At 43.4% G+C, this 27,405-nt stretch overlaps 1 protein-coding gene across 6 annotated transcripts in view; it reads left to right on the plus strand.

The window, feature by feature from the left end:
• PWWP3A (PWWP domain containing 3A, DNA repair factor) overlaps positions 1-27,120 on the plus strand; it is a 117,468-nt gene extending 90,348 nt beyond the window's left edge. For all 6 annotated transcript variants that reach the window (XM_069739613.1, XM_069739638.1, XM_069739629.1 and 3 more), the window contains 5 exons: positions 4,141-4,216; positions 6,476-6,526; positions 7,386-7,807; positions 26,053-26,141; positions 26,220-27,120. In XM_069739613.1, the coding sequence (XP_069595714.1) occupies positions 4,141-4,216; positions 6,476-6,526; positions 7,386-7,807; positions 26,053-26,141; positions 26,220-26,280 (699 nt within the window). In that variant the 3' untranslated portion in view covers positions 26,281-27,120. The remainder of the gene's footprint in view (positions 1-4,140; positions 4,217-6,475; positions 6,527-7,385; positions 7,808-26,052; positions 26,142-26,219) is intronic.
• Positions 27,121-27,405: the final 285 nt, after the last annotated feature.

A 27,405-nucleotide genomic window follows, 5' to 3' on the forward strand; every position in this document is an offset into this window, starting at 1 on the left:
TTCAACTTCACTCCAATGATTTTGAGATTGTTTTTGTGACAGTGTTGGTGATAAATTTAGGTTACAAATGTGCTCTTATTTTTTTATGAAAGTATCAGAAATTTGGTAAAAAATGCTGAAAAATTAGCAATTTTTATTCTCTGTATATCCCATAAGTAGAATTGCTGTTTTCACAGACGACAGGGCTGAGAAGAGAAAGCGTTCAAATTTGGCTGGAACAGATTTTGTACATAATGCCACGTTTGCAGAGCCCCTGAGGTGGCAAAACAGCGGAAACCCCTACACTTGTATATGGTGTGAGACAGTGATGGTTATCGTATGTAAGGGACGTTATGTATCCGCAAAATGCACGTAGAAGCATATTGAACCAGCTGGAGTGCATTGTAATCACGGTCACGGCAGTGGTTACCATGCAGAATAAAAGGATGGATTGGGTCAAGTTATTTGACCTAGTCAATTTAGGAAAACCTATATTGGGTTTTTATTTTTGGACATATGTATAGGATAGTAGTGGGATGGCCCATGACCACGATTTTCATTTAAACCTGCAGTTAAGGTTTGGGTGTGTCGGTTTGTGTTTGTAGTTAACACGTAGCAGAGCTAAATGTGCTGTGGATGTATGCCTGTGTTAATCTAACACAGACCAGAGCCAGCGACGTGGGCAAACATATTAGCACCCGAGAACCTTACAGGGGTGCAAGTGCCAGCAGCACTAGTCTTTATTTACCTGTTCCTGGCTGTGATCCGGAGGTGAGCAATTTAATGTGTGCAGTTGCTGGACAATAAAGGACGTTTGATTTAAAGGGAACCTGTCAGCAGATTTTGTCGCTATAAGATGCGGCCACCGCCTTTCAGGGCTTAGCTACAGCATTCTATAATGCTGTAGATAAGCCCCCAGTCTAGTTGAAGAAAAATAAGTTATATTATACTCACCCGGGGGCGGTCCTGTGCGGTCCGGTCCGATGGGTGTCGCAGGTCCGGGTCCACTGCCTTCCATCTTCTTGCGACACCGCCCTCCTGCTTCATTGCTCTCCGGCATCGGCGCTCCTGTTGTGGGCAGATGAAAGTACTGCAGTGCGCAGGTGTCGGGAAAGGTCAGAGAGACCCAGCCCCCGCATGGAAACCCAAGTCTTTCTCCACATTATTCTTATCTTTACCACCATACACCATGATAACCAATCCCTTGTCACTGTCCAAGGTACGACAACAGAGATCCCAAAGCCAGATTGTATCCTAGATTATAATACATTCATGACACATGTAGATCTCTCAGAGCAGGTCCTCAGACCATATAGTGCCATGCGGAAAGCAAAAGTATAGTACATAAGGCTGGCCGTGCACTTCATACAGATGGCACTGTACAATGCTTCCTTGAGTTTCAGGAGGTAGTCATCAAGGCCCTAATTTTTGGCAGTCAGGAAGGTGAGGGTCCCAGTACTTCTGAAACTGTTGGTGCTCATATTCTACCAGGTCAGTGCTTTCCTGGTGATGTTCCTCAACCTGTGAGGAAGGAAAGAACACTATAAGTCCGGGGTCACACTTGCGAGTTCAATGCGAGAAACTCACGCATCAAGTCCCGGCACTCGGGACCGGAGCATTGAGCTGCATAGAAATACATGCAGCCGCACACTCCGGTCCTGAATGCCGGCGGCAGTGCCGGGTACTGATTCGAGAGACTTGCGCGAGTTTCTCGCATTGAACTCGCAAGTGTGACCCCGGCCTAAAGGTTCAGAGTATGCTCCAAGAGGTGAATATGAAGTTTCTCAATTTACTCTTATGCCCAGAAAAACCTGGGATTTGCATTAAGGATTGCTTGAAAGTGTTTAACACATCCATAAAATTTTGTTTAACCTTATTAACGCAACAAGCTTTTATAATCTGATGTAGTCTGCACAACTTAAGGTACCTTCACACTAAACGATATCGCTAGCGATCCGTGACGTTGCAGCGTCCTCGCTAGCGATATCGTTTAGTTTGACACGCAGCAGCGATCAGAATCCTGCTGTGATGTCGTTGGTCGGGGCTAGAGGGCCAGCACTTTCTTTGGTCGCTGGCTCTCCCACTGACATCGATGAATCGGCGTGTGTGACACCGATTCAGCGATGTCTTCGCTGGTAACCAGGGTAAACATCGGGTTACTAAGCGCAGGGCCGCGCTTAGTAACCCGATGTTTACCCTGGTTACCATCCTAAAAGTAAAAAAAACAAACGCTTCATACTTACCTTTGGCTGTCTGTCCCCGGCGCTGTGCTTCTCTGCTCTGGCTGTGAGCACAGCGGCCGGAAAGCAGAGCGGTGACGTCACCGCTCTGCTTTCCGGCCGCTGTGCTCACAGCCAGTACAGAGAAGCAGAGCGCCGAGGACAGACAGCGGAAGGTAAGTATGAAGCGTTTGTTTTTTTACTTTTAGGATGGTAACCAGGGTAAACATCGGGTTACTAAGCGCGGCCCTGCGCTTAGTAACCCGATGTTTACCCTGGTTACCGGCATCGTTGGTCGCTGGAGAGCTGTCTGTGTGACAGCTCTCCAGCGACCAAACAGCGACGCTGCAGCGATCCGGATCGTTGTCTGGATCGCTGCAGCGTCGTTTAGTGTGAAGGTACCTTTACACATAACAAACACCACATTATAAATTCATACACCAGTAAAGCCAAAAGCATTACTATAATTATGCCTTTTATATAATTCCTTGAGTTGTCTAGTTTCCAAAAATGCGGTCACTTGTGAGGGGTTTCGACTGTTTGTTTAGGCACATCAGAGGCTGTGCAAACGCAACATGGCGCCTGCAGACCATTCCATCAAAGTCTATGCTCCAAAACATCACTCCTTCCTTTAGGAGCTCTGCAGTGTGTTCAAAGAGCAGTTTGTCACCACATGGTGTACTCGGGAGCAATTGAACAACAAATTTTGCGGTCCATTTTCTCCTGTTACTCTTGTGAAAATGAAAAAAAATAGTACACTATCTATTTTCTCTCCCTCTCTTCCTTCACATAGGAAAGCTGTTTGAGAGTAAGTGCAAGGCACAAACATAGTAAATAGTGATTTTTTTTTTTAAACATAATTTGAGTATTGAAAATGAGATGCAAGACACTCATACCTGATGAGAAAATATTTGAAAAGCATAATGCAAATTTCTAAGGCACATGAACACGATATAAAAAAAAAAGTAGAAAAATAAATAATAATATACTATATACTGTGTAAATATTAAAGACTGATACCAATGTTGAAAGGGCACCATAGAAGAACATGTTCATGTATAGGGGGTTATAATCCAAATCAGATATCGTATAGTGCAGCGCTGGGGTCCTGAGTTCAAATCCCACCTTGGACAACATCTGCAAGGAGTTTGTATGTTCTCCCCGTGTTTGCGTGAGTTTCCTCCAGTGGCAAACAGAAAAAGAATCTCACCAGTCCATGAAAGACCGCACCTGACTATTATAATAGTACAAACATAGTTAATATAGTGATTTTTTTTTTATTATTTCAACATAATTTAAGAATAATAAAATAACTACACGGCATATGGTCTATTATTTATTTTTCTACTCTTTATATCGCGTTCATGTGGCTTAGAAATTAGCGTTATGCTTTTCAATTATTTTCTCATCAGGTATGAGTGTCTTGCTTCTCATATTTTCACTCTTAAAATTATGTTCAAATAAAAAAAAAAAATCACTATTTACTATGTTTGTACTATTATAATATAACAATGTAGCTCTGACTGAAGTTGTGCCGGTGTCACCCCTGCACCTGAAAACTCTATGCTGCCGGCAGGAATTAAATTCATTGCCTCCCAGCAGTGATGTTCTAAATTCAGGCGCCAGACCGGTTCAGAATGCTGTTAACCTGCAGAATAACCCTATATCTGCAGGTTTGTAGCGTTTTTTTATGTCACAGGTTCCCTTTAAACCACTGTAAACCCACTTAACAATTTATGCTGTGTGTGTCACCAGAAGCAGAGGCTGTGATTAGATATTCTCTCAATAAGCACTGTTAACTTTTTTTCCTTCTAGGATAATGAAGTCTCAGTACAACTCCACTTTATTTTTCTCCCCTTGACTTATGATAACTTTTGTGTTCCTACATAGGTTTAGCCTTAAAAAGTGAATAATTATGCTTTCAATTCTATCATCCTCTAAGGAAAATGCTCGCAAAGACTTCGGCAATTTTATTGACTGGTGTGATTCTCTAATATCAGACTACAGAATTCGCTTGGGTAAGTAGCTTTTTTCTACTCGGCATATCAACCCCTGCGATAGCCTAAATGACTATTGAATGTGATTGTAAGCCTGCGAGCAGGACTCTCACTCCTTTTGATATCTGAGTTATGCTTATTCTGTAATGTCTTTGTCTGTTTAAGCGCCGTCTAAAATTGTAAAGTGCTGCAAAATATGTGGGCGCTATAAAAATAATTATTATAGATGGCCTAGTTCTGCTACTTACCATGGGCAGTAAGGGTGCGTGTCCACTGTCTAGATTGACGGCACTTTGGACGGAGCGGAAAACCCCCTCCGCCCAAAGCGCCGCCACCTTCTGTACGTGCAGTGATTCCGGATGTGTTCATTGCACACATCCGGAATCACCACACCCTATACATAGGACCCTGTTATTTACCTTACAGCGACGGAGCGTCACCGCAAGGTAAACAGGCATATGCTGCGTTCTAAAAAGATGCGATGCATATACGCCGAGTTCGCATCTCGGCTGCAGGAAAATGGCCGCCGCGATCGCCATCTGCGCATGCGCGGCATCCCGCGGCCATTTTCCTGAAGCCCCGGGAAGCCGAGAAGAACCATCTGCGCACGCGCGGCCTCACAAAGATGGCTGCACCCACCGATAAACGGCTGAATAGCGCAGATCGCGCTATTTTCCTTCAAGCTGCACAGTGGATTCGCCAGTTGGACATGCGCACACCACTACGCCACCAACGGAGATCTGGGGGAGAAACAGCGCTGTCACCAAGCCCATATGACCTGACCAGCGTGAGTGACAGCCCAAAACGGCGACTTTACAAAGGTATTTCGGCAGCATAGGTGGGGAATAAAGGCTCACAAAATACACTAATGTAAAGCACAGCTCTGCCCCTATTTAACGGTATTTTTAGCTCATCTTGAAAAAACGGGGTGACAGGTTCCCTTTAAGATTTGAGTATATGATTTATCCAGTTTCTCTTCCTGCAGTGATGATCTGTCTTCTCTCCATTTATATTTAACGCTAAAGCCTCCCCCTTCCTTCTCCATACACATTAGAAATAAGTCCTGTGAACCCGCCATTTAGGCAAGAGAATTTGATTGTCTGACTTTTATGAGGTGACCAAGGAATATGCTTGTTGAACGTCATTGCCCAACCCTTTTGTTTCCCGATAAGATAAGTGTCTGTTGTCATGTCTGGCATTGGATTACTTCTCTTTCTTAATTGAAAACACAAGAATGCTGGAAAATGTGGAGTAGGGAGAGAGAGCTGTCGGCCAACGGGTGTTTATTAATTGTATGTTCTTCTACTTCAGTCTATGTGGATTAGCACTTAGGCTACGTTCACATTAGCGTTTTGCGACGCGTGCGTCGTTTTTTGCCGAAATCGGACGCAAGAAAAATGCAACTTGTAGCGTTTTCTTGCGTCCGACGCTAGCGTCTAAAACGACGCACGTGTCGGAAAACGCGTGCAAAAAGACGCACGCGTCCCCTATGTTAAACATAGGGGCGCGTCGCCGCTGCGTCGCCGACGCAACAGCGACGCACATTAGCGTAACGCTAATGTGAACGTAGCCTTAATCAGCTCAAGGTTATCAAGTATGTCATTAAATATTTAAGATTGTATTCAATCTTTTGAATCAAGCATACCACCTTTTCTATGAGGACTAAGGGGGAACATTTCTCATTGTGGAGAGTATCTTTATGCCGGATTGTCACTTAGGCTATGAAAGTCAATAACACATGTCTGCAAATGGAGTGTCTGGTTTGGCTTTTTATCCTAAGTCATGTGGCAAGGCGCAATAAAGGGTCAACATTGACTTTTAGGATTACTACTTCCAACATGTGGCTCTAATGTTACTGCTTTTAATGTGTGAGGTGGCTATTTCCAAATTTCATTTCCCAGAGGAGCATTGCATGGCTGATCAATCTTCCTATGCAACTTGGCATTCTCCACAAGGAGAAACTTGCACCCGCTGTCAAAGTCCTGATTGCATGGAAGAGGGGTAAAAAACACAAGACACCGGTCTGCGAATGGAGGTTCTGGTTTGCTTTCTTCTTCTAAATTATGTGGCAAGGCTCGTTAAAAGGTTGATGTTGACATTTGGGATTGCTACATCCAATAGTTGTCCAGTTCAAGCACTCCTGCTCTCTGAAGATGATAGTTACATTTTTTGTCTCTTCGTTATTGTATTTTTTAATAAAAAGTTTACCTGAATGAAGGGTATATGATGAAATGGATAGTTGTGTAGAAAGTAAATGTAATTTTGTTTACTGTATTGCAGGCTGTGGTTCCTTTTCTGGTTCGTTTCTGGATTTCTGCAACGCAGATATCAGTAAGTGGTTTAGACTCCTACAATGTGTACAATTTTATTGTATTGTAGTATTGATATTCTAGGGGTTGGCCAATACTTGACATGTCCCTTTCATATGAAATAATTGTCATAGATGAGCTCTTTACTGAATACCTTGCTTTCCCAAATCCTTCTGTAACAGGAGCAGATCAGTGATTGGGTGCACTAGGGATGGAAAACCCCTTTAACACCTTTATGACCTGTGATATACCTATATGTCATAGGTCGCCTCCCCCTCCTTGATGCAGGCTCCAGCGCTGAGCCCACATGTGATTTGGTCATCTGTCATGTGCCCCCAACAGGTGTGGGTGGAATTGCAATCTACCTGCCGCTGTTGGAAGAACGTCACTAATCCCGTGCTTGTCATTCCACATCTGCTTTTTCTATGAAGCATGTCATAACAAACCTGGATCAGTAAAGTAAACTTTGCACATAACAAAATGCTGAAGTGAAATATTTAACAAGATCCACGTACAGTAGTTGGATTTAAACAAACTTTTCGATCACTTAGACCTTCCTCAGTGAACCGACTGCACTATAAAGTATAGAAAGGTGAAGTTGCTCATGGTAATCGCTGCCCCTGGAAGATAAAACAGCATAGCTTATATAGAGAATAGGATCAGGGGTCAGTTGAACCTTTTCCAGAAGAAGTATGAGATATGGTGCAACGCGGCATACTCCACTTGTCATGTCCATATCGGTTTACTTTACTGATCTAGCACGGATTGGGAACCTACTTTTGCACCATCTAATAAACTGTTGTGCTTATGGTTTTTTCATCCGTAGCAAGCCTGGATGACACATTTCAGTTCTGCAATTGGCGTTGTGCTCTGTATTTTAGGTTTGCCTGTACGGAGAGAAGTGGAAGGTGACAAAAGAGAACTAAAGTTCCCTGAAATAGCAGAAACTCAGCAAGACATGTTCAACAATAACCCACAGTGGAGCAGGAAGCAGCTTCCAGATCGATCGCGGGCAGCCAGGGACCGTGCAAATGAAAAACTAGTGGCGTTCATAGTGAATGCTAAAGAGGCCGAAAATCACCTTATAGACATCTTGGAAGGGAAGAAAAAGTCACAATGGCTAAAAAAGTTTCAGTCTTCAAAACGCCACATAAACTGCCTAGACACCTATATTGAAGATGAACAGCAGATAGAACTGATGACGAGCCACTTGCAGGCAATCTGTGTGAAAAAGAGCAGCAAAACGAAAAACCTGATGCATGGCGATCAGACCCGGTTTATCTTTGAGGTTTTGATCCCTGAGGTAAAATTTATTTCTATTCTAACAACATTTTATAATTATATATATATATATATATATATATATATATATACAGTACAGACCAAAAGTTTGGACACACCTGTTGTGAATTCTGTGGCTGAGTTCACTTCTGTGGTCACAAGTGGTATTGCAGTCTCTGGGCTTCCTCCCTCAGGTGTTTTGGTGAGCTCGTTGGCTGCCTTGCTATTTAGCTCCACCTGAGTCTGTCTTCCTTGCTCCTTGTCAATGTTCCAGTGTTGGATCTGAGCTACTGCATCTTTCCTTGGGCCTGCTGCTTTGCTAGATAAGTGCTTCTAGTTTGTTTTCTGTTTTTTCTGTCCAGCTTGTTATTATCTTTTGCTGGAAGCTCTGAGTAGCAAAGGGGTGCACCGCCGTGCTGTTAGTTCGGCACGGTGGGTCTTTTTGCCCCTTTGCGTGGTTTTCGTTTTAGGGTTTTTTGTAGACTGCATAGTTCTCTTTGCTATCCTCGCTCTGTCTAGAATATCGGGCCTCACTTTGCTGAATCTATTTCATTCCTACGTTTGTCTTTTCATCTTGCTAACAGTCATTATATGTGGGGGCTGCCTATTCCTTTGGGGTATTTCTCTGAGGTAAGTCAGGCTTGTATTTCTATCTTCAGGCTAGTCAGCTCCTCAGGCAGTGCCGAGTTGCATAGGTAGTTGATAGGCGCAATCCACTGCTGCTTCCAGTTGTGTGAGGATAGATCAGGTACTGCAGTCTACAGAGATTCCACGTCTCAGAGCTCGTCCTATTGTTTTGGGTTATTGCCAGATCTCTGTATGTGCGCTGATTACTGCACGCTGTGTTGCCTGATTGCCAGCCATAACAGTACAAGGAGCCATTCAATGATTTCCAATAGAGGGAAAAAAGAAATCCTGACATCATTTTTTTTTCTTAGCTCTGTCTTCAGTCTTTTTTTTCCCCTAGACATTAGAGTGCTTCAGGACACAGCTGTGGACATGGATATTCAGGCTCTGTGCTCCTCAATGGATAATCTCGTTGTAAATGTACAAAAGATTCAAGATACTATTGATCAGAAATCGATGCTAGAACCAAGAATTCCGATTCCTGATTTGTTTTTTGGTGACAGAACTAAGTTCCTGAGCTTCAGAAATAATTGTAAGCTATTTTTGGCCTTGAAACCTCATTCTTCTGGTAATCCTATTCAACAGGTTTTGATTATTATTTCTTTTTTGCGCGGCGACCCACAGGACTGGGCGTTTTCTCTTGCACCAGGAGATTCTGCATTGAGTAATGTTGATGCATTTTTCCAGGCGCTGGGATTGCTTTACGATGAGCCTAATTCAGTGGATCAAGCTGAGAAAAATCTGCTGGCTTTATGCCAGGGTCAGGATGATGTAGAAGTATATTGTCAGAAATTTAGAAAATGGTCAGTACTCACTCTGTGGAATGAATCTGCACTAGCGGCTTTGTTCAGAAAGGGTCTCTCTGAAGCTCTTAAGGATGTAATGGTGGGATTTCCTATGCCTGCTGGTTTGAATGAGTCTATGTCCTTGGCCATTCAGATCGGTCGTCGCTTGCGCGAGCGTAAATCTGTGCACCATCTGGCGGTATTGTCTGAGAGTAAGCCTGAGCCTATGCAGTGCGACAGGACTATGACTAAAGTAGAACGGCACGAACACAGACGTCTGAACAGACTGTGTTTCTATTGTGGTGATTCTACTCATGCTATTTCTAATTGTCCTAAACGCACTAGGCGGTTCGATAGCTCTGCCGTTATTGGTACTGTACAGTCCAAATTCCTTTTGTCCATTACCTTAATGTGCTCTTTGTCATCATATTCTGTCATGGCGTTTGTGGATTCAGGCGCTGCCCTGAATCTGATGGATTTGGATTATGCTAAACGTTGTGGATTTTTCTTGGAGCCTTTGCGGTGTCCTATTCCGTTGAGAGGAATTGATGCTACACCTCTGGCCAAGAATAAGCCTCAGTACTGGGCCCAGCTGACCATGTGCATGGCTCCTGCACATCAGGAAGTTATTCGCTTTTTGGTACTGCATAATTTGCATGATGTGGTCGTGTTGGGGTTGCCATGGCTACAAACCCATAATCCAGTATTGGATTGGAACTCTATGTCGGTAACCAGCTGGGGTTGTCAGGGAGTACATGGTGATGTTCCATTTTTGTCTATTTCGTCATCCATTCCTTCTGACATCCCAGAGTTCTTGTCGGACTTTCAGGATGTATTTGAAGAGTCCAAGTCTGATGCCCTTCCTCCGCATAGGAATTGTGATTGTGCTATCGATTTGATTCCTGGTAGTAAATTCCCTAAGGGTCGTTTATTTAATTTGTCCGTACCTGAACACACCGCTATGCGCAGTTATGTGAAGGAGTCCCTGGAGAAGGGACATATTCGCCCATCGTCGTCACCATTGGGAGCAGGGTTCTTTTTTGTAGCCAAGAAGGATGGTTCGCTAAGACCGTGTATTGATTACCGCCTTCTTAATAAGATCACTGTTAAGTTTCAGTATCCCTTGCCATTGATTTCTGACTTGTTTGCTCGGATTAAGGGGGCTAGTTGGTTTACTAAGATTGATCTTCGTGGTGCGTATAATCTGGTGAGAATCAGGCAGGGAGATGAATGGAAAACGGCATTTAATACGCCCGAGGGTCATTTTGAGTATCTGGTGATGCCGTTCGGACTTGCCAATGCTCCATCTGTTTTTCAGTCTTTTATGCATGACATTTTCCGTGAGTATCTGGATAAATTCTTGATTGTTTACTTGGATGACATTTTGATCTTCTCAGATGATTGGGAGTCTCATGTGAAGCAAGTCAGAATGGTTTTCCAGGTACTGCGTGCTAATTCCTTGTTCGTGAAGGGATCAAAGTGTCTCTTCGGTGTGCAGAAAGTTTCATTTTTGGGGTTCATCTTTTCCCCTTCTACTATCGAGATGGATCCGGTTAAGGTTCAGGCCATCCAGGATTGGACTCAGCCGACATCTCTAAAGAGTTTGCAGAAATTCCTGGGCTTTGCTAATTTTTATCGTCGCTTCATCTGTAATTTTTCTAGCATTGCCAGACCATTGACCGATTTGACCAAGAAGGGTGCTGATTTGGTTAATTGGTCTTCTGCTGCCGTGGAAGCTTTTCAGGAGTTGAAGCGTCGTTTTTGCTGTGCCCCTGTGTTGTGTCAACCTGATGTTTCTCTTCCGTTCCAGGTCGAGGTTGATGCTTCTGAGATTGGTGCAGGGGCGGTTTTGTCACAGAGAGGTTCTGGTTGCTCAGTGTTCAAACCATGTGCTTTCTTTTCCAGGAAATTTTCTGCTGCTGAGCGTAATTATGATGTGGGCAACCGAGAGTTGCTGGCCATGAAGTGGGCATTCGAGGAGTGGCGTCATTGGCTTGAGGGTGCTAAGCATCGCGTGGTGGTTTTGACTGATCATAAGAACCTTACTTATCTTGAGTCTGCCAAGCGCTTGAATCCTAGACAGGCCCGTTGGTCGTTATTTTTTGCTCGTTTTGATTTTGTGATTTCATACCTTCCGGGCTCTAAAAATGTGAAGGCGGATGCTCTGTCTAGGAGTTTTGTGCCCGACTCTCCGGGGTTATCTGAGCCGGCGAGTATCCTCAAGGAAGGAGTCATTGTGTCTGCCATCTCCCCTGATTTGCGGAGAGTGTTGCAGAAATTTCAGGCTAATAAACCTGATCGTTGTCCGGCCGAGAAACTGTTCGTCCCTGATAGGTGGACTAGTAAAGTTATCTCTGAACTTCATTGTTCGGTGCTGGCCGGTCATCCAGGAATCTTTGGTACCAGGGAGTTGGTTGCTAGATCCTTCTGGTGGCCATCTCTGTCACGGGATGTGCGTGCTTTTGTGCAGTCCTGTGGAATTTGTGCTAGGGCTAAGCCCTGCTGTTCACGTGCCAGTGGGTTGCTTTTGCCCTTGCCGGTCCCGAAGAGGCCTTGGACACATATTTCGATGGATTTCATTTCTGACCTTCCCGTTTCTCAAAAGATGTCTGTCATTTGGGTGGTCTGTGATCGCTTTTCTAAAATGGTCCATCTGGTGCCCTTGGTTAAATTGCCTTCCTCCTCTGATTTGGTGCCTTTGTTCTTCCAGCATGTGGTTCGTTTACATGGCATTCCTGAGAATATTATTTCTGACAGAGGTTCCCAGTTTGTCTCGAGGTTCTGGCGAGCCTTTTGTGGTAGGATGGGCATTGACCTATCTTTTTCCTCGGCCTTCCATCCTCAGACTAATGGCCAGACCGAACGAACCAATCAGACCTTGGAAACATATCTGAGATGTTTTGTTTCCGCTGACCAGGATGATTGGGTGTCATTTTTGCCGTTGGCTGAGTTCGCCCTTAATAATCGGGCCAGCTCGGCTACCTTGGTCTCTCCATTTTTCTGCAATTCTGGGTTCCATCCTCGTTTCTCTTCAGGACAGGTTGAGTCTTCGGACTGTCCTGGTGTGGATTATGTGGTGGACAGGTTGCAGCAGATCTGGACTCAGGTAGTGGACAATTTGACCTTGTCCCAGGAGAAGGCTCAGCTTTTCGCTAATCGCAGACGCCGTGTGGGACCCCGACTTCGTGTTGGGGATCTGGTTTGGTTATCTTCTCGTCATATACCTATGAAGGTTTCCTCTCCTAAATTTAAACCTCGTTTTATTGGTCCGTATAGGATTTCTGAGATTCTCAATCCGGTGTCTTTTCGTCTGACCCTCCCAGACTCCTTTTCCATACATAATGTATTCCATAGGTCGTTGTTGAGGAGATACGTGGCACCTATGGTTCCATCTGTGGAGCCTCCTGCCCCTGTTTTGGTGGAGGGGGAATTGGAGTATATTGTGGAGAAGATTTTGGATTCTCGTGTCTCTAGACGGAAACTCCAGTATCTGGTCAAATGGAAGGGTTATGCTCAGGAAGATAATTCCTGGGTTTTTGCCTCTGATGTCCATGCCCCAGATCTTGTTCGTGCCTTTCATGTGGCTCATCCTGGTCGGCCTGGGGGTTCTGGTGAGGGTTCGGTGACCCCTCCTCAAGGGGGGGGTACTGTTGTGAATTCTGTGGCTGAGTTCACTTCTGTGGTCACAAGTGGTATTGCAGTCTCTGGGCTTCCTCCCTCAGGTGTTTTGGTGAGCTCGTTGGCTGCCTTGCTATTTAGCTCCACCTGAGTCTGTCTTCCTTGCTCCTTGTCAATGTTCCAGTGTTGGATCTGAGCTACTGCATCTTTCCTTGGGCCTGCTGCTCTGCTAGATAAGTGCTTCTAGTTTGTTTTCTGTTTTTTCTGTCCAGCTTGTTATTATCTTTTGCTGGAAGCTCTGAGTAGCAAAGGGGTGCACCGCCGTGCTGTTAGTTCGGCACGGTGGGTCTTTTTGCCCCTTTGCGTGGTTTTCGTTTTAGGGTTTTTTGTAGACTGCATAGTTCTCTTTGCTATCCTCGCTCTGTCTAGAATATCGGGCCTCACTTTGCTGAATCTATTTCATTCCTACGTTTGTCTTTTCATCTTGCTAACAGTCATTATATGTGGGGGCTGCCTATTCCTTTGGGGTATTTCTCTGAGGTAAGTCAGGCTTGTATTTCTATCTTCAGGCTAGTCAGCTCCTCAGGCAGTGCCGAGTTGCATAGGTAGTTGATAGGCGCAATCCACTGCTGCTTCCAGTTGTGTGAGGATAGATCAGGTACTGCAGTCTACAGAGATTCCACGTCTCAGAGCTCGTCCTATTGTTTTGGGTTATTGCCAGATCTCTGTATGTGCGCTGATTACTGCACGCTGTGTTGCCTGATTGCCAGCCATAACACACACCCTCTCATTTAAATATTTTTCTGTATTTTCATGACTATGAAAATTGTACAATATACAAAAAAAGGTTGCACTCTATCATGCCAAAACACATCAAATATGAAATACATGAAATATGAATTGCAAACTTGCTTTTTGAACATTAGGAAAAAAAATTTTTGAGATGCTTAGCACAGAATTTGGCCAAATAGTGTGAGCCCATCAACCATCGTCAAGGTGGTCTCATTAAAAAACTGATGGGTACCTGACCTCCCTGTCCAAATGTGAACACTTACCGAAGGCTAATGTCTGCAAGCTTGGGTGAATATGGGCACCTCTCTCAGCAAAGCCTACATATGGGTTGGCCGGAACCAAGTGTGAATAGATGTAATTAAAAACCAGATGGTGAAGGGAGGAGTGCGCAGTCAATAAGCTAACATAGAAATGACAGAAAAAAGACTGGCACATCCAAACTAGTGTGAATAGGTGCATACCAGGAGCAGCTACCTCCATATATAATATACAAAAAAAAGTTGCACTCTATCGTGCCAAAACACGTCAAATATGACGGTAATATTCGGTAAGTGTTCACATTTGGACAGGGAGGTCAGGTACCCATCAGTTTTTTAATGAGACCACCAGTCTCCATCCAGTTTGCGTTTTAGTTGGACCATCATTTATTTTTCAACAGGACAATGACCCCAAACACACCTCCAGGCTGTGTAAGGGCTACTTGACCAAGAAGGAGAGTGATGGGGTGCTACGCCAGATGACCTGGCCTCCACAGTCTTCAGACCTGAACCCAATCGAGATGGGTTGGGGTGAGCTGGACCGCAGAGTGAAGGCAAAAGGGCCAACAAGTGCTAAGTATCTCTTGGAACTCCTTCAAGATTGTTGGAAGACCATTCCCGGTGACTACCTCTTGAAGCTCATCAAGAGAATGCCAAGAATATGCAAAGCAGTCATCGAAGCAAAAGGTGGCTACTTTGAAGAACCTAGAATATAAGACATAATTTCAGTTGTTTCACACTTTTTTGTTAAATATATAATCCCACATGTGATAATTCATAGTTTTGATGCCTTCAGTGCCTTCAATTTTCTAAGTCATGAAAATACAGAAAAATCTTTAACCCCTTCATGACCCAGCCTATTTTGACCTTAAAGACCTTGCCGTTTTTTGCAATTCTGACCAGTGTCCCTTTATGAGGTAATAACTCAGGAACGCTTCAACGGATCCTAGCGGTTCTGAGATTGTTTTTTCGTGACATATTGGGCTTCATGTTAGTGGTAAATTTAGGTCAATAAATTCTGCGTTTATTTGTGATAAAAACGGAAATTTGGCGAAAATTTTGAAAATTTCGCAATTTTCACATTTTGAATTTTTATTCTGTTAAACCAGAGAGATATGTGACACAAAATAGTTAATAAATAACATTTCCCACATGTTTACTTTACATCAGCACAATTTTGGAAACAAAATTTTTTTTTGTTAGGAAGTTATAAGGGTTAAAATTTGACCAGCGATTTGTCATTTTTACAACGAAATTTACAAAACCATTTTTTTTAGGGACCACCTCACATTTGAAGTCAGTTTGAGGGGTCTATATGGCTGAAAATATCCAAAAGTGACACCATTCTAAAAACTGCACCCCTCAAGGTACTCAAAACCACATTCAAGAAGTTTATTAACCCTTCAGGTGCTTCACAGCAGCAGAAGCAACATGGAAGGAAAAAATGAACATTTAACTTTTTAGTCACAAAAATTATCTTTTAGCAACAATTTTTTTATTTTCCCAATGGTAAAAGGAGAAACTGAACCACGAAAGTTGTTGTCCAATTTGTCCTGAGTACGCTGATACCTCATATGTGGGGGTAAACCACTGTTTGGGCGCACGGCAGGGCTTGGAAGGGAAGGAGCGCCATTTGACTTTTTGAATCAAAAATTGGCTCCACTCTATAGCGGACACCATGTCACGTTTGGAGAGCCCCCGTGTGCCTAAAAATTGGAGCTCCCCCACAAGTGACCCCATTTTGGAAACTAGACGCCCCAAGGAACTTATCTAGATGCATAGTGAGCACTTTGAACCCCCAGGTGCTTCACAAATTGATCCGTAAAAATGAAAAAGTACTTTTTTTTCACAAAAAAATTCTTTTAGCCTCAATTTTTTCATTTTCACATGGGCAACAGGATAAAATGGATCCTAAAATGTGTTGGGCAATTTCTCCTGAGTACGCCGATACCTCATATGTGGGGGTAAACCACTGTTTGGGCACATGGTAAGGCTCGGAAGGGAAGGAGCGCCATTTGACTTTTTGAATGAAAAATTATTTCCATCGTTAGCGGACACCATGTCGCATTTGGAGAGCTCCTGTGTGCCTAAACATTGGCGCTCCCCCACAAGTGACCCCATTTTGGAAACTAGACCCCCCAAGGAACTTATTTAGATGCCTAGTGAGCACTTTAAACCCTCAGGTGCTTCACAAATTGATCTGTAAAAATGAAAAAGTACTTTTTTTTCACAAAAAAAATTTTTCGCCTCAATTTTTTCATTTTCACATGGGCAGTAGGATAAAATGGATCATAAAATTTGTTGGGCAATTTCTCCCGAGTACGCCGATACCTCATATGTGGGGGTAAACCACTGTTTGGGCACACGGCAGGGCTCGGAAGGGATGGCACGCCATTTGGCTTTTTAAATGGAAAATTAGCTCCAATCATTAGCGGACACCATGTCATGTTTGGAGAGCCCCTGTGTGCCTAAACATTGGAGATCCCCCAGAAATGACCCCATTTTGGAAACTAGACCCCCAAAGGAACTAATCTAGATGTGTGGTGAGGACTTTGAACCCCCAAGTGCTTCACAGAAGTTTATAACGCAGAGCCATGAAAATTAAAAAAAATATATATTTTCTCAAAAATGATCTTTTAGCCTGCAATTTTTTATTTTACAAAGGGTAACAGGAGAAATTTGACCCCAAAAGTTGTTGTCCAGTTTCTCCTGAGTACGCTGATACCCCATATGTGGGGTTAAACCACTGTTTGGGCACATGCCGGGGCTCGGAAGTGAAGTAGTGACATTTTGAAATGCAGACTTTGATGGAATGCTCTGTGGGCGTCACGTTGCGTTTGCAGAGCCCCTGATGTGGCTTAACAGTAGAAACCCCCCACAAGTGACCCCATTTTGGAAACTAGACCCCGAAAGGAACTTATCTAGATGTGTGGTGAGCACTTTGAACCCCCAAGTGCTTCATAGAAGTTTATAATGCAGAGCCGTGAAAATAATAAATACGTTTTCTTTCCTCAAAAATAATTATTTAGCCCAGAATTTTTTATTTTCCCAAGGGTAACAGGAGAAATTGGATCCCAAAAGTTGTTGTCCAGTTTCTCCTGAGTACGCTGATACCCCATATGTGGGGGTAAACTACTGTTTGGGCACATGCCGGGGCTCGGAATTGAAGTAGTGACGTTTTGAAATGCAGACTTTGATGGAATGCTCTGCGGGCGTCACGTTGCGTTTGCAGAGCCCCTGATGTGCTTAAACAGTAGAAACCCCCCACAAGTGACCCCATTTTGGAAACTAGACCCCGAAAGGAACTTATCTAGATGTGTGGTGAGCACTTTGAACCCCCAAGTGCTTCATAGAAGTTTATAATGCAGAGCCGTGAAAATAATAAATACGTTTTCTTTCCTCAAAAATAATTATTTAGCCCAGAATTTTTTATTTTCCCAAGGGTTACAGGAGAAATTGGACCCCAAAAGTTGTTGTCCAGTTTCTCCTGAGTACGCTGATACCCCATGTGTGGGGGTAAACCACTGTTTGGGCACACGTCGGGGCTCAGAAGGGAAGTAGTGACTTTTGAAATGCAGACTTTGATGGAATGGTCTGCGGGCGTCACATTGCGTTTGCAGAGCCCCTGGTGTGCCTAAACAGTAGAAACCCCCCACAAGTGACCCCATTTTAGAAACTAGACCCCCCAGGGAACTTATCTAGCTATGTGGTGAGCACTTTGAACCCCCAAGTGCTTCACAGACGTTTACAACGCAGAGCCGTGAAAATAAAAAAATCATTTTTCTTTCCTCAAAAATGATGTTTTAGCAAGCATTTCTTTATTTTCACAAGGGTAACAGGAGAAATTGGACCCCAGTAATTGTTGCGCAGTTTGTCCTGAGTATGCTGGTACCCCATATGTGGGGGTAAACCACTGTTTGGGTGCACGTCGGGGCTCGGAAGTGAGGGAGCACCATTTGACTTTTTGAATACAAGATTGGCTGGAATTAATGGTGGCGCCATGTTGCGTTTGGAGACCCCCTGATGTGCCTAAACAGTGGAAACCCCTCAATTCTAACTCCAACACACCCCTAACCCTTATCCCAACTGTAGCCGTAACCCTAATCACAACCCTAACCCCAACACACCCGTAACCCCAACACACCCCTAACCCTAACCACAACCCTAATTCCAACCCAACCCTAGCCCTAAGGCTATGTGCCAACGTTGCGGATTCGTATGAGATTTTTCAGCACCATTTTTGAAAAATCCGCGGGTAAAAGGCACTGCGTTTTACCTGCGGATTTACCGCGGATTTCCAGTGTTTTTTGTCCGGATTTCACCTGCGGATTCCTATTGAGGAACAGGTGTAAAACGCTGCGGAATCCGCACAAAGAATTGACATGCTGCGGAAAATACAACGCAGCGTTCCCGCGCGGTATTTTCCGCACCATGGGCACAGCGGATTTGGCTTTCCATATGTTTACATGGTACTGTAAACCTGATGGAACTCTGCTGCGGATCCGCAGCGGCCAATCCGCACCGTGTGCACATAGCCTAATTCTAAAGGTATGTGCACACGCTGCGGAAAACGCTGCGGATCCGCAGCAGTTTCCCATGAGTTTACAGTTCAATGCAAACCTATGGGAAACAAAAATCGCTGTACACATGCTGCAGAAAAACTGCACGGAAACGCAGCGGTTTACATTCCGCAGCATGTCATTTCTTTCTGCGGATTCCGCAGCGGTTTTACAACTGCTCAAATAGAAAATCGCTGTTGTAAAACCGCATTGAAATGCGCAGAAAAAACATGGTAAATCCGCCATAAATCCGCAGCGGTTTAGCACTGCGGATTTATCAAATCCGCAGCGGAAAAATCCGCAGAGGAACAGAATACGTGTGCACATACCGAAACCCTAACCCTACCCCTAACCCTAACCCTACCCCTAACCCTACTTCTAACCCTAACCCTACCCCTAACCCTAACCCTAGTTCTTACCCCAACCTTAGTGGAAAAAAAATATATATTTTTTTTTTATTGTCCCTACCTATGGGGGTGACAAAGGGGGGGGGTCATTTACTTTTTTTTTTTATTTTGATCACTGAGATAGGTTATATCTCAGTGATCAAAATTCACTCTGGAACGAATCTGCCGGCCGGCAGATTCGGCGGGCGCACTGCACATGCGCCCGCCATTTTGGAAGATGGCGGCGCCCAGGAAAGAAGACGGACGGTCCCCAGGAGGCCAGGTAAGTATAAGGGGGGGAGATCAGGGCACGGGGGGGGGGGCGTCGGAGCACGGGGGGGGTGGACCGGAACACGGGGGGGTGGATTGGAGCACGGAGTGGGGGATCGCTGTGCGGGCGGGTGGATCGGAGCACGGGGGGGGGGGAATCGCTGTGCGGGGGGTGGATCGCTGTGCGGGGGGGGGATCGGAGTGCGGGGGGGTTTGATTGGAGCACGGGGGGAGCGGGCAGGAGGACGGGGGAGCGGAGCACAGGACCGAAGGGAGCAGACCACAGATCGGGGGGCTGGGGGAGCGATCGGAGGAGTGGGGTGGGTGCACATTAGTGTGTCCAGCCATGGCCGATGATATTGCAGCATCGGCCATGGTTGGATTATAATATTTCACCATTTTTTTAGGTGAAATATTACAAATCGCTCTGATTGGCAGTTTCACTTTCAACAGCCAATCAGAGCGATCGTAGCCACGAGGGGGTGAAGCCACCCCCCCTGGGCTAAAGTACCACTCCCCCTGTCCCTGCAGATCGGGTGAAATGGGAGTTAACCCTTTCACCCGATCTGCAGGGACGCGATCTTTCCATGACGCATATGCTGCGTCATGGGTCGGAATGGCACCGACTTTCATGACGCAGCGTATGCGTCAAAGGTCGGGAAGGGGTTAAATGAGGTGTGTCCAAACTTTTGGTCTGTACAGTATATATTTTGAGTGTGTGTGTATGTATCAATCCCTGCCCACTCCACATAGCCCCATCCACTTCGCATAGCCACACTCACTTCACACGTAAAGCCCCGTCCACACAGCCCACGTTGTTAGCGCACACGGATGGAGACACATTCACCTCGAAAGCCACCCTGCAAAACTCACCGGCTGTGAGCTATAATCAGGGCCGCCGCTGCCTTCAGAGTATCAGTGTCTAGAATGGAGTTGTTCCTGTGAGGCATGACATCAAGGGAAAGGGATGAGCCTCATGGATTACACCGCTGTGCTCATAACAGGAAGTTGCTGTGCACGTGTGAGGTGAAAATGAGAGGAGTGAGGTGCTGCTGCAGTATGAGGCTGTGTACAGAGAAGAGTGAGGCGCTGCAGGTGGAGGCTGTGTATGAGGCCACATTCTCAAAGTATTTGGTCAGTATTTTACCTCAGTAGTTAAAAGCCAAAACCACGAGTGGGAGAAAAATACAGAGGTGGTGACGTGTTTATAATATATTTTTCCTTTGATTATTTTACTCCACGTTTTAGCTTACGAATACTGAGTTAAAAATACTGACCAAATAACGTGTGAACGAGGTCTAAAGGAGAAAAGTCTGTAGTGTTGAATATATGATGTGAAATGTTTTTATGTGCTATATAATCATTATAATTTGCTATAACTAATCACAGTTAGTTACTATGCCCTGGCAACGCCGGGCTCTTCAGCTAGCGATAGGATAAAGCCTCCCCGTTAGTTGGTGAGCCATTGACCTGCCACACAAGGTTCCCATCTCTAATTCTTGGCATCTGTGAAATTTACTATCTCTACCTTTTTAAACACGAGGAGGGAACATCATTTTACATTAGACACCTGTGAGGTAAAGGCTCCTGATTTTCCAATTTTTACAGCAGTAACTTCCATATGACAAGCGAATGTGAAATCTGAATGCATTTTTTCCATTATTCAAAACAATCAACATTAGAAAAACATTAACTTGTGTGTATGCTTAAAAGGGTTATCCAGGATTTACAGATTTAGGCCTCATTCCCCTATCAGAATTTTGCATTAGTATTTTCTATGCCAAAACCAGGAGTGTCTCAAAAACACAGAACACGTGTCAATCTTTCACTTACAGTTTTTCTCTGCAAGTTCCACTCCTGGTTTTGGCATACAAATACTGATGCAAAAATACGGACATGTGAATGAGGCCTTATCTTTTAACAACAACAACAACAAATCCTTCTTTGCAACTCCTGTTGTCCCTGGTGTTTGTTTATTTTGCAACAGCAATTGCATACCTACTGCAGCCCATCAATGCCCTCCAGTAGGGTATAAGGATTGTTTTTGTGAGACCATATTCACAGATTCAGTATTTGCTCAGTATTTTCTCAGTATATGTAAGCTAAAGCCAGGAGTGGGTGATAGAAACATGTCACCACTTCTGTATTGATTATACTTTTTCCTCTGATTGTTCCTCTCCTGGTTTTGTCTTGCATATACTGATGTAAAATACTGACCAAGTACTGAACGTGTTAACGTGCCATCTGTATCAATGTCTGCCTTACCAGTTTCTGCTTCCTTTGATGGACAGCTTTGTGCCTTTGTCGCAGGTCACGCAATAGTCCAGTGTGATTCTCTAGGACTTATGGCGCTGTCCTGGCCATTAGCTTGGTGGTTAACTTCTGTCTTTGGTTTATTGCTGTTTACCCTGGGTGGGGTTGCTTGCTATTAAAGTTCCTGAATTCTTGTTTTCCATTATCAATTTTAGTTCTTCTAGACCTGGCCAATACGTGTTTGCCTGCTTTAGTTCTGATAATAGTTTCCTGTTGTTAGATTATTATTATTATTATTATTATTATTTATATAGCACCATTGATTCCATGATGCTGTACATGAGAAGGGGTTACCTACAAATTACAGATATCACTTACAGTAAGCAAACTAACCATCACAGACTGATACAGAGGGGAGATCTCAAGCTGTTTTCTGATCATTTACTTGCCTGATGTTTCTCCTGCAGACCATCTGGTTTTGACTCTTAGCGAGCCAGCTCTTCCAGCTAGTCTACCACATACACTGCCCCATGAACAGTATAGGTTGACCTTGCATTACACATTCAACATCCTGAAACATCCCAGGCCTCTACCATCGCAGAACCACTGACTACCCCTGAAACTAAAGTGAATTTACCAGACCGTTTTTCTGGGGACCAAAATACATTTTTTACTGGTTGTACTTCAGACACCACCCAGTATGGTCCTGTACTTGGAGCCAGTGTGTGGGACTCATAATTTCCCTCCTTGCAGTGCCATCTCTATGCATGGCGCTTCAACTTATGCGCTGATGCTCCAGAACTCTCCTCAGATAACTTGTTTTTTGATGCCCTTGGACTCCTGTGTGATGACTCTTGACTTAGCAGTGTGTGCATCAAGCAAATTAGAGTCCAATATAGGTGATGTACTGCTGAAGAAAACAGGATAGAATTTTAGTGCCGGGCCACATGCTCATAATGGAATGACCAGACTCCTAGCTATTAGTTTCATACTGGAATTTGACTGAATCAAGAACATTAGTACGATTCCCTCCTTCTGATTACCTCGACGCAGTCATGTCCCTGGCAATCAATCTTCATAAGCAGTTGCGTGAATGCAGACAGAAAAGCACCAGTGACTCTTCACCTTCACCCGAGACTCCGGTGCCTACTGCACTCACGGAGGAGCCCATGTGTAACTCACACCCATCAACAACAAGAGGTCAAAGTGAATAAAGCTGGATCCACTTAAATACTGTAGAGCGTTTGGCAATCCGGTAATTGCCTGCTGAAGACGATCACTGCCTGAAAAACGCCAGAGAATAAGTGGGTTTTGTGAGACATACAGGTATCACTCTTTTCAGTAGAACCTGTATGCCCATATTAACCCCTTAACCCCCCAGTCTGTTTTCACCTTCCTGTACAAGCCAAATTTTACAATTTGGACCATTGTCACTTTGTGGTAATAATATATCCTAGTGATTCTGAGATTTTTTTTTTCTTGACACATTACTTTGTATTAGTGGTAAATTTAGGGGGTTTTATTTGTTAAAATATCAGAATTATAGCAAACATTTTGAAACTTTTTCAATTTTCAAAATTTAATTTTTATTCTTTTAAAACAGGAAGTTATATCACACAAATAGTTAATAAATGTAATTTACCACATGTCTACTTTACATCTGCATCATTTTTGAAACCTATTGTTTTCATTAGGAAGTTGTAAGGGTTAAAAGTTGATCAGCAATTTTTTTTTCTTCCAACAAAATTTACAAAACTTTATTTTTTTTCTTTAGTGACCACATCACATTTGAAGTGAATTTGAGGGCCTATGTGATAGAAAATAACCAAAAGTGACACCAGTATAAAAACTGCACCCCTCAAAATGCTCAAAACTTGCAACCCTTCAGGTGCTTCACAAGAATTAAACCTTTCGCGCCAGAGCCCATTTTCACCTTCATGACCAAGCCAATTTCTTCAATTCTGAACACTGTCATTTTTGAAGTAATAACTCATAATAACTGTAAAGCTTCAACGTATTCCAGTGATTCTGAGATTGTTTTTCGTAACGTATTGTAATTTATGATAGTGGTAAAATGTGTTCGATATAACTTGCGTTTATTTCTGAAAATATATCAGAAATTTGGCAAAAAATGTTGTAATTTTTATGCCCTTAACCCACAGAGTAACCATATTTTGCAGATTGACGCAACTGTTTATAAGACACACCCCCATGTTTTGGGGAGGAAATAGGGAATTTTTATTTATTTATTTTAAATAAAATGGTGTTATCTGCTTTTGCGGTAGCTTCCCTGGGGCACAGCGGTGGTGGAGTGCGATCCTAGGTGGCAGGATCGCTGCTGGCGGAAGCAGGAGATGCTCCAGGCTGGTAGGGATGGAGTGTTCGGCTGCAGGAGTTGCCCGATGGCTGCTGGCCCCAGGCTGGAGCGACAAGAAGTTAAGTGGTGTTGTGGCTCTGCGGAAGTTTTGTGAAAGCCCGAAGCCCCGCACCTTCCATACTTTGAAATGACGTGGACCATGGGAAAATGGCCACTGGAGGCGGCGGATGCGCAATTGTGATTTTGGAAGACTTCGGCGGCCATTTTCCTGGAGTACACAGTATAGAAGAGTATGGAAAGTAAGGGGCTCCGGGCTTTCACAAAATGTTGGCGGAGGCCCTGCACCGCCAAACACCTCGTCGTACCAGCCTAGGGTCCGCAGCCATTGGCCGACTTCTGCTGCCCCCAAAAGTTTCAGGCAGCAGAGACCCTAGGACTCCACTCCATCGCAACTGCAATTCAGATTATGAGACGCACCCCCATTTTCCCCCAAAATTTGGGGGGGGGGCATAAAATGCGTCTTATCATCCGAAAAATACAGTATGTCACACAAAATGGTTCATAAATAACATTTACCACATGTCTACTTTACATCAGCACAATTTTTGAAACATAAAAAAATTAAGTTATAAATGTTAAAAGTTGACCAGCAATTTCTCATTTTTCCATAAAATTAACAAAACCATTTTTTTTTAGCAGACAACATCACATTTTAAGTGACTTTGGGGTATTTTCTGTGACAGACCCCTCAAAGTGACACCATTCTAAAAACTGGTTGCTAGGGTATCCCAACATGTACTTATGCTGGCTAACAGATGTAAATCATTCCGCTGCGGCGCTAAAAACTAAAACTCCGAGCAAATAAAAAAAATTCTTGGAGGACCCCCGAGTGTGCTCGGGAAATCTCGAGTAACGAGTATATTCGCTCATCACTAATTACAACATAACAATAATCAGATAAATCAACAGATACCAAAAGGAATGAAGGCCCTGCTCTCAAGCTTACAATCTGAGGAAATAGGGAAGACACGAAAGATGGTCATTGTTGTGACCAGCCATAATGTAAGAAATCTGGTGTTCATGTAATGCTGCAGGAACCGGTTATCAGCCAGAATATAAAAAAGTTCAGGCACAGAGGCTATTAAATGCATAAAGCGTGTGAGAACATAATACGAGGAACCTGGTTATGGTAAAGATTTTGAATGGGCAACACAGGGAAAGTGGTTTCTGTCAATGACTGCCTTCTGGACATCTGTCAAGTCAGCAGTCTTCTCCATGATTGTAGAGCCTACTGAAACAGAGTAAGGGACCTTTTTAAATGCTTGGGAAGCCTTTGCATGTGTTTTTGTTAATCATTCTAATTTACTGAGCATGACTTTTTGGTTTTCATTGGCTGTAAGCCATAATCTAAAACTTTTTAACAGAAATAAACACTTGAAATAGATCACTCTGTAATGACTCTATATGATATAGGAGTTTCACTTTTTGTATTGAAGAACTGAAATAAATTAACTTTTTGATATTCTAATTTTGTGAGAAGCACCTGTATAAGGAGAAACTGCCTCTAGAGCAATGAGAAATCAGCAAAGCCTTGATATTGTCCTCCATACCGTTCACCTCACATGGATACAGTCCCTTTGGCTAGCAGAAAGTGCCAGTCCCCTGGCCGGGACAGTTCCTGCCAAGAGAGCCATCTGCTACTGTTGAAACTGCTGGATCATGAGTTTTAGTTTCTTGTTGCGCCTACTACTGCTGGACCAGTTGCTTAACAAGCTCCTCCATGCTTCCACACTGAATGTCCTGGGTAAAGGCAGCTTCGAGATTGCAAACAATCAGTAAACTACAATCACATGTGCACTTTTCGGACTTCCTGCCCACATCCAAAACACCAATTCACGCTCAGCAGTAGGCACTCACTTGGCATAGGTGTTGGTGCAAAAATAAGGTAAGGTTGGAAGTGCAGAGAAACACAATAAATGAAAATGCTTTCTCAGCATGAGAAAATAAAAACATAACCGCTTTTCTTCAGCCCAAATCGTATAATAAATTAAATTCATTTTGTCAGAATAGACACAATACAATAGCATGATTATACTCCCACCACAGCACGGGCATTAGTTATCTCAGGCACAGCTGGTAAACCAACACTGACTTCACGTCAGCTTCACTACCACATAGAAGTGTTCCCCTCCCAGACACCTCACATTTGTTGATCACTCACCAGCTCCAACACACAGACTGCTCAGCTTCCCGCAGCTGATCGAACACCAAATGAACTCAGGACCAATTGAACTAGGTTTTAACCCTCTCCTACCGGGCTTACTACCATAGTCATAAAATGAAATGTGAAGTAAATGCAAATCGCGTAGTATGGATCATTTGCTTCTGCTATTTTTTTTTCAGGCTGTCATCTTTGCAATTGCTGCCACAGAACAAATGAGCTATAAAGAAGCTGAAATGAAATACTTAAAAGGACCATTGGTCTCTAAAAGGTAATATACAGTAAATATGTAGAAGGTATTTATAATAGGGAAATAATTGTGTTTATATGGTCTTATTTTTTATTTCAGGGAAAGAAAAATGTTTGACGAACAGATCTTAGAAAAGAAGAGATCTAAGCCAGTCAAATAAAATAAAATGAAAATGGATTTAAGAGAATGATTTTGGAATTTGACTGGCTAAAAAGCTTTGTTCTCTTGCTACGGAGTTCAAACATTAAGATTTTACTTCCGTTCTTCAGAATTTGGTTGTGTTTTATATGCCAGTATTGCCCCAATTCCTGCTACTGTGCGAACCTGATTTCCTAACAGCTGTTTTGCCCTATATCGAACAATCGAACATGTGCCTATGGTTTATCATGTCACATCGCTGTATTTTTTTTTTCCCTGTTTTCAGTGTTCCTTTGATATTCAATCGCCTTTGGACTAATGTGAGGTGCACATTGTAAATATTCTCAGGGTCTTGACATTCTGGTTATTCCATTTTGAAACAGAAATGCAACCATTGGTGCTTAGTTAATATTTGTTTTGCTAAAATTTTGACGACATTTTTTGTTGTTAAATACATATTTTAGTTTAATTATGACCGCTGATGGCGTTGTATTTTCTCTGGTAAAATCTCATCTCCTCAGGGTTTAGCGTACTTGGCCTTGAACACAAGGATCCATATACCGTAACCACTAATGGAGAGCAACAAGCATTCTGCTCCATACTTTTTGCTCACTGGAAAATGTGTACTTCTAGATGATATGCACTGTGAAGTAGCCCTGTTTTTAAGTTCATGTGCGCGATTAAGAAAAACGTACCGTTTTTTTGCACACTACCAGCACTGATCCTTCATCCTTCCCGCATTGTATATACTTTATTTTCCTTTTATAAAAAATGTTATATTTTTACTTTTACAATTTTGGACAAGGTATAAATGGAAAAAAATCTAAAAATCACGGAGAAATAAATGTTTATATGCATCTCTTCTTTGTGTGAAACCTTTTCAATGATGTCAATGCCATTTTTCTACAGTAAACATGTATCTATCTGGACATTACGTTGCTGCACCACATGATGTTTTGCAAGGCTAAAGTATTGCATCTGTTAAAGGGTGCAGCGTTGCTTTTTGATATGGTATGGTATGGAAGGTAAATGGTAGGAAGGAAGAGCAGAATGTAGTGATGCTGAAGGTTGTGCACCCCAAATTTTTAGGCACCTGCACTGATCCCATAAATGGAGGTCTTGAATCTCTTCATCTCTAGCCATACAA

This window comes from Ranitomeya imitator, chromosome 1 (genome assembly GCF_032444005.1).
Source record: "Ranitomeya imitator isolate aRanImi1 chromosome 1, aRanImi1.pri, whole genome shotgun sequence".
NCBI lineage: Eukaryota > Metazoa > Chordata > Amphibia > Anura > Dendrobatidae > Ranitomeya > Ranitomeya imitator.